We start from the raw sequence: 12,433 nt of genomic DNA, 5'->3' as shown, positions 1-12,433 counted from the left end.
GTGTTCTTTGCTTCTGAAAGTATTTTAAGTAGCAAAGACGAGAGTTGCTCAGGTGAGGGCAGGATGCGGCTCGTGAGCGCGCGTGAGGGGTGTGGCTGTTCCCATCCATTAAAGTGCTCGTGCTGGAAGTTGATGGCGTTTGACATGTGGATTATCTGTTGACTTTCTCCGGCATGGACGTAGGTTCATTAAGCGTTCACCAGCAGTCAACCTGATATTTTTAATCTACCGGTACGTATATTGGAAAACAAATTACTTTTGCCACTTTCTGTAGCTTTGGCGAAGTTTTTAATATTTGGTTGTCTTTTAATTTATTGTTTGTGTTATGCATTAACTGATGTCAATGTCTTTTTTTTACCATGGTTTTGATCCATCTGAACTGTGAACTGTTGATCCTTGTTAACCTTGTTTGTTTCTAAAAGAAAAATCTAGAGATCTCTATTTGTTTGCTTTGCATTTTTTGTAAATGTGCATTTTGAATTGCACATTGAATTGTAGTACTCTGTGTAATTATAAAAACATAATAAATATATGTCTTAGATAGATAATTATTTCATAGTAATATAATTTAGCTTTATTATTTATGTATACAATAATAAATTACCAAATGTTTAGGTGTAGTACTGATAGTAGCAGTTTTGTGCTAATGGTCCCTGTTTACCTCTACTTGTAATTTATTGCCTTCTCTTTAAATTCAAGTTACTTTTAAAGAAATATTCCCCCCAAAAAACAGTAGAAACCATTAAATACTGGGTCTTAAAAGTTGAGAGTTTGTAAACCTGTAACAATTGTAGTAGAAAACATTCAAATTTAAGTAGTTTTATATCAATTTTTTTCTAAAGGGTTGTTAAAAGTATAGCTTTAAATTTTGTAAATGTAGCTTCCAGTAGCTACATTAGTTAATGCATTACACAGTCAGTAAAATTGAAAAATAAGGAGACCAAAGTTTGTGTGATATGCAAAGTAGTCTCTATGCTTAATCGTTTTAATGAAATGGTTTGTTTATCTGCCTGTTGAAGTTCCTAGGCAAATTGGTATTGTAAAATATTATCTTGGTTGGCTCTCATAGCTACCTTTTTCAAATAAGCAACTTGCTTTACCTGTTTATGTTTTAACATTGGGTATATTTGTATGTATAGATGTAAAAAGTTCACACTCAGCTGGTGTAGTTACTCTGGCATAGTTTGACAGAAATATGCAAGGAATGCAAAATATGAATTTCTGTTTTGACTGAAGACATTTTATAATAGTTCTCAGGTGTTAAAAACATCAAACTTCGCACCTACAACAATCATTTAGCCCAATGTTGTTTTGGATGTTTGTTTCGTTCAATTGAAAAGTAAGTCATATAGCAAACTAAATATATTTTTTGTCCCGGCCAAATGAACCAAGAAAACCAAACCACAGTTGTGAACACACCGTTGCAATACACTGCTTACCTTTAATTGCCCTTAATTTTGGATTTACTAGGTAGATGTTACCAATGATAGAAATTTTGGATAGTGCAGATTCCTTCTTTTTTATGTATATATAAATTTTGTATTTCTATCAGATCCTTCCAGTAAACTGGAATTAAGTCCACTGGATATCCACATTGTGTCCTCCAATGGATGGCGCATCAGTTGTAACCACAGCATCTCTACCTCCTGATCTTCACGATCCCTCCAGGTGCTTTCAAAATGAAACCTCACCATTCAGATGTCCTGCCCAGCCTCCTCCCCTGGGCCCTCCACCTCCTCCTCCCCCTCCACCACCACCACCACCACTATTTCCACCTCCACCACCCCCACCTCCTTCACTCATGGGGGACCCCTTCACCCGGACTGTCCAGCGGCGCTCCAGAATGCGTAACTTCAACTGGGACGCCATCCCTAGGCATAGTGTATTGGGCAAGCGCAATGTCTGGACAGCCCAACGCAACCTTGAGAACTTTGAGCTGGACACTAAGCGTATGGAGGAGCTTTTCAGCCACAGCGAGCACCACGGTTTGATCCGCAAGGGTGGGACGGTCCGAAAAAGTGTGTGGGGCCTTTCGCAAATCTCTGCAGAATCTGAGAACGTAAGTGCCATTGCTTTGTTGTAAAGCTAAAGAATTTGCCATGGAATGCTAGTCATGTATATCTACAGCTGTACTTTCCAGTGAGGCCCTTTGGTTGGTACTGTACTGGAAGATTGAAAGGCAGCTCCGATGTCATCTCTTATTTATCAAGATTGTATGTGCAGGGTAAATTAAACATGGCATCTAGTACTTGCTAGTGGCCTGTATCAACTCAATCTATTGATCTGGAGAGGTGACTTCCAGCTCTGATAAAGCTAATGTATTGGATATACTGTCTTCTGAGAACCAGTGAAAGGAAAGAACAACTTTTCGCATTTCCATTTAACACTCCTTTTCCTGTGGCCATATTAACAGCTCAAAGTACCAATTCTAATGCTTCAAGCGTGCATAAAGCACATTTAAGTGGAGATCTCTCCTTACCTAAGAGAATAAATTAAGGATGCTGCATATAATTCCTTAAACACATCTCTTTTAACCATTTAGGTGTGAACATGTCATGGCCAGAAGAAGCTTTGCAGAAAATAACAAAACACAGATATAAAAACTGGTTAGAAAAATTACAAACAATGCAATTTGGAAACACTGCAAATGTGTAGCATTGTCTTCACTATCTACTCATTAACCAAACAAATGTAATACTTAGACCATCACTGTGCCTCTTGGGATCTGTTCTCTTGCTCATTCACTCTGGTCACCATGATTTCTGGGTATTTTAACTCCTTTTGGGAATCATGGAGCTGCATGAATATGCGGGAGACTCGCGGAGCTTCCCGGAGAGGTCATAAGGTTGGATGAGACACTAGATATGTCACTAGATAACAAACACCTGCGAGTACCGATTGAGTCATTAAATGTGATTATCGGCTGATCCCGATCTTCGGTCGATCGATCGGAGCATCCCTTATCTTTTAGGTGAACTATTGTATAAATTAGTGAACAAGTTAATACATTGGGGAAATAATTATTTAATAAATTTAAGTTTTAACTTCAGTTGTAAATCAACATGCGGAAACAAGTCTCAGCAACTTTTGTAATTTATATTTATATTTTATCTTTTTTTTGTATTTTGTATATAATTTGTATTCGTTTGTTTGTTTTAATTTTTTTTTTTTTTTTGTATTTGTAATTTTTTTAAGCAAATTTTTTATTGTTTTGAAAAAAAAAAAATTAAACCAACTTTTGAACAACTTAAATTGAGAGATTTATATTACCAAGCGTTTCAAAAATAGTTTTTAATCCTCAATAAACACTTTCATATTCTTCTTTCAAAAAGGCTTTTATACCATAAAGAAATGACTTTCTGGGTTTAGTCTTACTATAATTAATTTTCAGTATGTGCAGAATCAGGTTCTCTGGAATTCTAAAAACAATAGAGAATGGGAATTTACATGATGGTTAGTTGCATTCTGCCATGTATTCGGACACGCTTAAGAGTGCACAATGTAAACAAATGCAAATCACCACAGAAAAGCAGACCGATGTATAGTAATACCTTTTAAAAAGACATTACACGGACAGAATATAATAGACTAACATGTAGATATCTTTATAAATGTCCTTTGTTTGTCTAAGATGCTGAAATGGTCATTTCACACGATGTCTCCAGTGGAACTTGAGAAGCCGAGCACAGATGCAGAGGCAGCAGGTCAAATAAATAAACCAGCTTATCCGTAACTGACAGGGTATCAATGAGCTGCCGCAAGAAAAACATTTCCATATGATTTTCTTTATTGTTTGTAGTGTGAGCGCATAAAGTTTATTCCAAGTCAGTGTAAATATGATACAATACACCTATAGAGATCAATGGGATCCAGGTTCCTGTGTTTTAAATTAAGAATGCATTGCACTATAGTGATACATTCCCATTCTCTCTCTTTTTTTTTTTTTTTTTTTTTGTCTCATTTAATTCATTTTTTTGTTTAATTTTACATGTAACATTGGGAAGTAATCATCAGTAACCAATGGACTCTCCATAATTTCAGTCCAAGAAGACACCTTATCTTTTAGATTTTTCTGTTATCACATAGAAAAGTGGGATCTGATGATGTTTGTGCTTGTATGGACTGTTGATGCATGTCTATTTAAAGGAGCATGTGAGGAAGTTAAGCTATGAAATGTTGAACTACTGTCTTATGGGAAATGTTGACATTTTGTTTAAAGATTATTTTTAGTTGCTCTCACTGAATATAAATGACATACTTTTTTCCAAGCTTAGAGGTTAATATATGTTTTTGTTTTTTAGGTGTCAATTCTCAACTCGAAGAAAAGTATGAATATTGGTATTCTACTCAAACAATTTAAAAGGTAATGTATAAAATTGACATTATTTTCTTAAAAACTCCTAATGAAATATTTAAAAAAAAAACTTGCAAATGCATTTCCTGACCAGATCCTGTGCTATGATTTTTCACATACAAATCTGAGTTGTTCATGTATGTAGTGCCGTCAGTAAAAAATAAATAGAAGTTGGTTCAAGTAGTTTATTGTTCCGTTTCAAAATCTCTCAGCAATAACACTCAAATGTGCCATTGAAGCGCATCTCATCTGTGTTTCGGTACACTTTACAGGACACCGAAGGACATTGTGGAGGCTGTTAGGCATGGAAACATGTGCTTTGCTTCCGAGAAACTGAGAGAGCTTAATAAGCTCTTGCCTGATGATGTGGAGGTAAACAAGCCTTTTCACTATGTCTCCCCTGTGGTATTCTAATGAGCTTTTATAACTTTTTTTTTTATATAAATGTATCGACACACTCTAGACAAAGAAGCTGATGTCATTCAATGGAGATTTGTCAGCACTAAATGAAGCGGACCGTTTCATGGTGATGCTTGTTCAAGTGCCAGGGTGAGTTTTTCTGACATGGTTCAAAATATAGGTGTCTACCTGTATACATAGATGCCACATTTGATTTAATTTCCTAAGATTGCCACAACACTGCTCAACCTCTGATTGTAAAAACTGCCAAGATTTACAGTAAATTCCCAAAGAACTTGAAGTTTTCACCTGTGATTTAAGGTCTTTGTTTGTTTTCATTGGCAATCACTCAACATTATGGGTTATTAACCTATGGTCATATTTTAATGTGTTTGGTGAGACCTTCATCTCTCTGTATTGTATTAGTAAAATCATCTACTGATTTCACAGTCAACTTGCCCTTGAATGATTTTGGACTAAATTTGAACATTCCAGTCTGGTGCGTATAGCAGCACATGGAAACAGCAGCTAATGTGGCATATACAGAATATCTATATAGAGACTGTATAATTCTATGATTCAAAATACTTAAAATTTGATGCTGTTCTTGGGGAATATGTAGTGTTACACGTTGTTCCAGTGTGTTAAAACTTTGGTTTAAAAATGACTTAATTCTCTAACTGTTGTTTGTTTTCAGGTATAAAGTGAGATTAAAGAGCTTACTTCTCAGAGAGGAGTTTTTCCCCTTTATAGAGGAGATCAAGCACTCCATTGCTGTCATGACAACCGCTGCTAATGGTACTTTTTTGACTGTTTGACTGTTAACAATTCCATTCACACAGAAATTTAAACCCTAATATTTTAATGGTTTTGAACGCATTCTTTTATACTCATCGTTGCTGTACACAGTAAAAAAAAAAGAGTTCACACAATCGATTTGTGTTGGGATTGGGACAACATGAAGGAATTAAGTAAACTTATTAGTTTTTTCAAATTTGCAGTCTGGCCAAATTTTGCAAAGTGTATTGAACATGAAACAATTAAGTTGTCTCCAAAAAAAACCCAAAAATAGTTTCATCTTATTTTAAAGGGCATCTATTCGACCTCTTTTACAAGATGTAAGATAAGACTTTGGTGTCTCCAGAATGTGTCTGTAAAGTTTCAGCTCAAAATACCCATTATATAATTTATTATATAATGTACGATCTGCCCATTTTGGTGTCTGAGGACAATGTAGCTGTTCCAAATGAGCTGCTTCTCCCCACCCACTGCTTCATTGTGCATGTCTGCTTCTCATGAGTTACGTTAGATAAACAGCTGTCAGTGACAGAGACTCACTCAGATGAAGTTGAAATAAGGTCACTAGTCAAAAACCATGCAAGTTTATTTGATGTATTTGTGGTGGAGTCTATGCAAGCCTTTATGAAGTGACGAGTCACATACAAAAGCAGTACACATATATGCAAGTTTACTGACACCATGTGGCCATGATTATTATAGCGGTTAAATTAGATAGCATTACTGTCTTTATTACAAACATGCTCTGTTTTAAAAATGTTTTAACATTCATTATTGAGGTGCAGCTGGTCACAGAGAGCTGTAACATATCTTTTAATCCTAGTTTCTTTGCAAAAATTGTTCTGTGGACATGTGTATACATGTTATTATGGAGACATGGCACCTGTCAATCAGTTTTGAGGGCGGGAAAAACCGCACTACAACGTCACGTTGCGGTGGACCTCAAAATCACTGGGATTTGGATCCTATTTTGGCATCAGTAAATTAAAAAAAGAGACTTGTGTTTATATCGCTCCAATATGACAGTGGACACACTATACCTACACTTAGTTCTGTCCAAGCAGCTTGCAAAAGTTGATTTTGATCATTGGTGCCCTTTAATAAGTAGTTTAAACAAACATCATTTTTTTAGAGTGTACTTAATTGATTTAAAAATAAAACAAAATATGTGAACATGCTGATTTAGAGTTCATGAAACAGTTCTTTGTATTATCTCTATTTGTATTATTTCTATGACCACACAATATATTTTGTCTTCCCTTTACTTTTAAAAGATATATTTACTTTCATTGATGTCTTAACTGTGACTCGATACTCTTTTTCATAATTTTGCTAAATACGTTTTTCTTTCAAAAAATAAGTAAATCTAAATCTTACTAATACCAGAGTTGCTGGCATGTGATGACCTACATTCAATCATCAGACTGGTGCTGAAGGCTGGAAACTACATGAATGCGGTGAGTGTCACATGGTCTGTTCTGTTTATTAAAAATGCACCATTTCCGAGGGTTTACTACAGCTGGAGCAGAAAAATGACTCTATATCTCGTTTTAGGGTGGATATGCAGGTAGCGCTATCGGCTTCAGGATGACATCATTGCTCAAACTGGTAGACACTAAAGCAAATAAACCTGGCATGAACCTCATGCACTACGTTACCATGGTAAATTAAGTGAATGCTCTTTTAGGAACTTTTTTCATTAGCTGATGTTGGTTAAATTCTTTTTGACTGTTTGTTTTCAGCAAGCCCAACAAATTGATGAAGCTTTGTTGCACTTTACTGAACAGCTTCAACACATTGGAATTGCTGCAAGGTACATGTTGATGACATTACATAATTTTTGTAATGTGTAGAAGGTTTGTTTGGGAATAAAAATGACTTTGGTCATTATTTCATTTCAGGATTCAAAAGCAGGAAGTGGAAATGGACTTTCAAAGGGAGTTGGAGAAAATTAAGGAAGCAAAGATGGACGCCAGCAAACAGCCGGATCTTCTACATCAGATGGAAGCATTTCTACGTGTAAGATATTTTCGGTTTTGCTGTGTAACATCAGGTGGCTGGTTTGCGTTGTAAAAAAATAAAAATAAAATTATTTCAAGTATACTGATTATCAAGTATTCATGCTACGTCTGCTGTTGTACAGATGGCAGACATTCGGCTTACAGATGTGGAGGTTACCCTTCAGGAACTGGAAACCATCAGCACCTCCGTAGCCGAGTATTTCTGTGAAGACCCGCTCACATTTAAGCTGGAGGAGTGTTGCTCCATCTTTCATTCCTTCTGCGAGAGGTTTGAGAGAGCTGCGCAGGTAAAATATCATGTTTTCTAAGAGGACGTGTTGTGTGACACAGTTCAACTACTTGGATTACAAACCTGCTGTTCACCCAAATGTGTTTTTGATGTAAGATATGAAAACTTTCAATATATTTTTGTAGAATTAATCAAAATGTATTTTGCACAACTTTAGCTTTTTTATTTGACAAATTTAGCTTGATTATATTATCTTTGCACCCAAATTGTTTTGTTGTCTTTGGCATTAGACATTAACTAGAAAAGTTGGTAGACAAACTTTATGGTGGCTTGAGAAAGCTTGTTTGAAGTGGTTTCAAAGTTTAAATAATTGTGAGTAGTTTTTAAGAAGTTTGAAGCAGTTGGCATAAACAGATAAGTACATATATGTTTGCATGTTTCTAGGATGGTTTGGCATTTTTCTCGCTAGGCGGTTGATAGGAGGTTCTGAGTGTTTGCTATGGTGTTGCTAAGTGGTTGCTAGGGTGTTCTGAGTGCGTGCTAAGGCATTGCTAGGCGGTGGCTAGGGTGTTCTAAGTGAAGTTGCTACAGTGTTGGTAAGTGGTTGCTAGGGTGTTCTGATTGGTTGCTAGGCGGTTGCTAAGGTGTGCTAGGTGGTTGCTAGGGTGTTCTGAGTGGTTGTTAGGTGGTTGCTAAGGTGTTCTAAGTCATTGCTAAGGCGTTGCCAGGGTGTTCTGAGTGGTTGCTAGGCAGTTGCTAAGGTGTTCTGAGTAGTTGCTAAGGTGGTGCTAGGTGGTTGCTAATATGTTCCAGGTTGTTGCTAAGGTGGTGTTAGGGTGTTTTGAGTGGTTGCTAGGTGGTTGCAAAAGCATTGCTAGGCGGTTGCTAAGGTGTTCCGAGTTGTTGCTAACATAAATTTGCATGGTTCTTGTATGAATTAGCATGTTGCTAGCATGTTTCTAGTATAAACTAGCATTTTGTTGGCTTGAATTTAGTATACATTTTAGCATGTTGTCAGTATGTTATCATGTCGTTAGCATGTTTCTAGTATGGATTGGTATATTGTTAGCATGAATTGGTATGTGGTTAGTATGTCCAACGTAAAGTCAATGGCAGTTTTTTACAATCGAAGTCTATGGGACAGTTGCTAAGGTGCCGTAAGTGGTTGCTAGGGTGTGGCTAGTAAAGTGAAAGGTCATCAGTGATTTGGCAGATTGGTAGTCTGAGTTAAATGAGCCCAAACTTAAGTCTGTATGACACTCTGGCGCAAAAATATGAGGTCATAAAGTTTGGACCAATGTTAAGTCAGTGGGACTTTTCTGAATTTTCTGGGTTTCAGAAAACTGTAAGTTGGATCAGTTGGAAAAGATATAGCAACTTAATTCAGTATATTTTAGAGTTAGTTTGGTTTTTGAAGTATGAACAGTCTAGGAGGAGATGCGGTCTTAAAATAGTCTAAGAAGAAGAAGACGGAGGAAGAATAAGTTAATGTAGTATAACAGTATGTTGGCTTTCTCAAGCCACCATAACTATTGACTTTGTAATAATTAAAAAAATATAATTGGGGCAAAAATGTTCAGTGAGGAATGTGACATCATTTGTGGTGCCTATATAGTGGAGTAAACCATGTGTAAGATTTTTTATTTATTTATTTTATTTTATTTTTTTTGCGTTTGCGAAATTTAAGCACAATTTTGTTTAAGCACAGTTGATTTTTCTTTCAATTTATTTTATTTTTTATGTTTAAAAGGCCTGGTTCTGGGACAAGGGTATGGTAATAATGTCAAAGTCTGTTTTAACTTGATTCTTTAAGGCTTCTTTAGGCCCAAAGCTGACAACCACTATTTGTAACTGCGTCAAACATTTAATTTTAAAATTATATTTATTTTATTTTATTTATTTTTTGTTGTGCCATTTTATAAGATAAAGCAACAGTTGAGCCCTACATGGATGAGAGATTGTGCAAAGTACAACTTACAACTTGTAACTCTAGCTGAAAATGTTACAAAGATTTAATAATTGTTAAATGGTTAATTGATTTTTAATTGTTACAAACAAATTTATAACAGTTGTGTACCCAGATATGTAGGATGTAACAAAGTTGTGTAATATTCATGTATTGACTGCTTGTGTACGTACACTTAAAAATCAAATGGACTGTATTTTCAGAGGCTATAAATATGACTGCGTTTTAAGGTCATTGCACACTGAAGTCCAAAATTTTAAATTGTTTACTTTTTTGCATTCATTACATTCTGTCTTTATATTGCACACTTGCTTGACATAAAGTGCTCAGTGCTCCAAGTGACAGCATTCTGGATTTATGGATTCTGATAAAAACCCTTTCTACGAATGCGTAAATGAGAATGTGATTGACACAACATGAGGTCGTATTTAGTTTTTAATGTGCAAAAATGTTTGAATATATATTTTAAATATATATATATATATATATATATATATATATATATATATATATATATATATATATATATATATATATATATATATATATATATATATATATATATATATATATATATATATATATATATATATATATATATATATATAATATATTTTTTTTTAAAGTAAAGTAAAATAAATAAATAAATAAAAATATAAAAATAAAATTTACTTTGTCCTTTTAATGGGCTCCATGATTGAATTATTAATAAAAAACAACCAGATAAAAAAAAAAAAAAAACATCTTCCATGTCTTGTAGGAAAACCGTGATCGAGAGGCAGCTGAAACTCGCAAGCGACAGCAAAGGGAGAGAGAAATACTTACCAAAACTTCTAAGCGTCGATCCACTGGCTCATGCTCCACTCAGGATGGGAACAATGACAACTCCACTCTAGAATCTGTCCTGACCAGCTTTCTCAAGCAACGTCCTTCCCGCAGGAGGCCCGGTGGACCTACATCAGTAGCAAACAGCCCCATCAAGAACATCCGCCCTCAGGTTGAGAAGCGTGAGGACAACGGGGATCTGAAAAGCCCTGCCGAAACCAATGAGGAGAAATCTGAGATCCCAAGAGTGGAGGAACCAGAGAACATCTGCCAGGAGGAACTTCCACCTTGTGTCGTTAATGATGTTCAACGGGCGCGTGCCGCATCTAAAAGAGGACAGTGCATTGATGATGAACTGATTCCTGAAAGCAATGATCGCAAAGAAGATGAAGGAAGAAACACCTCAATCAAACAAGAACTTGAAGATGGAGTAGTGGATAAAAAAGAAGTAGAGGAGATTGAAGATTTGAATAAAGAGGAAGACAACGAGAAAGCAGAGGAAGCAGACAAAATGCCTGATCTCTCCGGCAAGGTCTTCTGCTTTCAGGATTGCGGCTTGAATGGAATGTCTACACCTGATCGTTCCAGAATCGTGTGCACCTCTACTCCTCGACAGAGGGATATCAAAGAGGTGGATCTGGCCTTGCAGACTGGACTAGGAGGTCTTGGCTCCCCATGGACCATCCTCAGCCCTCGTGTCTCTCCTCGAGACACTCCGCACCGCAGACACTCCTTCTCCATCTCCAGGGTGGACATTCTTGATGATGGGGTTTGGGCGTTACCAGACACGCCTGTACGGGACAAGCCTTCATTCTCCCATAAATCTGTTGCTTCATCCTCTTTACCGGACTGTCCTTCAAAGCGGACTCCTGCACAAGGGATGTTTCCGAGGTCAGCGAGGTCAGCTTCTCTTACTGATGAAAAAGAGCGAGCACCGAACTTTAAACTGGGACAAATCTTCCAGAGACGCATTGGACCAGAAGTTCCTCCAGATAAGAGACAGGAAGGCTCAGGACTTGTGTCTTTCTTTCGACGCTTTGGGGAGAGAAACCGGGCAGGGACTGTTGGTTAGGTTTATACTTTTAAAGATTTTACGCTGCCATGAAGGATATTAGGAATGTAGGCAAATGGGAACTTGTCTTACAAAACTCTTGATGCCTTTTGTGTTCTTATGCAAAAATACATGCTGAAGTTGACATGTCAATATTTTATTGGTTTTTAGTTCAGCATTGTTATTTCTAACAGGCTGATTTTATTGGTTCACAACATTAAATTTTAGCGACTACAGTGCATTTTATTTTTGTTTTGTCTTCATGTCGGTCTTTTATTTTTATGTAATAAAGTGTGGATACCACCTTTGAACTTATTGGTTTGTGTGTGTGTTTTTTTTTTTTGTTTTTTTTTTTCTTTTTCCCTTAGTCTTCTGCGGGACACTTCATGTGCTGTATCCGCTTGTTAAGTGTGACGTCACGCAAAGCGGTTTCCGGGTCCAAGCGCTTTATCAAACTGAATAGGGAGACTCGTCAAATGGTAATAATAAACATTTACAAAGCGCTGTAATACTTTCAAAAATCACGATCGCAAAATATATATCCATGTTTAATATCCGATGGCCAGAAAGTGGTTATTTTTTTATAAATTGTTAACATTTTGGTATTTGTGATGCAGCAAGTCCAGATGCTGTTGTGTACACCATGAGTTTGTATAAAATTCGCTTTAATGTGTAATATGGCTAAAAAGTGGCCCCAAACGAATATTTTCTCAATTCAAATGAGTCCGGATCCGGAATCCAGAAACAGTATTCCATATGTCACAACTTAACAAGCGGATAATTTGACACC

At 36.3% G+C, this 12,433-nt stretch overlaps 1 protein-coding gene across 1 annotated transcript; it reads left to right on the top strand.

The window, feature by feature from the left end:
• The first annotated feature begins 130 nt into the window (after window positions 1–130).
• fhdc3 (FH2 domain containing 3) lies at window positions 131–11,877 on the top strand. Its single transcript, XM_056467206.1, has 12 exons — window positions 131–231; window positions 1,553–2,059; window positions 4,302–4,363; window positions 4,627–4,726; window positions 4,818–4,903; window positions 5,451–5,551; window positions 6,938–7,008; window positions 7,106–7,213; window positions 7,294–7,364; window positions 7,453–7,570; window positions 7,695–7,859; window positions 10,528–11,877. The coding sequence occupies exons 2-12, from the start codon at window positions 1,607–1,609 to the stop codon at window positions 11,662–11,664; spliced, it is 2,472 nt and encodes an 823-aa protein (XP_056323181.1). The 5' UTR covers window positions 131–231; window positions 1,553–1,606; the 3' UTR covers window positions 11,665–11,877.
• The last annotated feature ends 556 nt before the right edge of the window (window positions 11,878–12,433 follow it).

Source organism: Danio aesculapii, chromosome 10 (assembly GCF_903798145.1).
Source record: "Danio aesculapii chromosome 10, fDanAes4.1, whole genome shotgun sequence".
Classification (NCBI taxonomy): Eukaryota; Metazoa; Chordata; class Actinopteri; order Cypriniformes; family Danionidae; genus Danio; species Danio aesculapii.
Note: the sequence above shows the minus strand (reverse complement) of the source record. Positions and strands in the feature narration are given on the sequence as shown.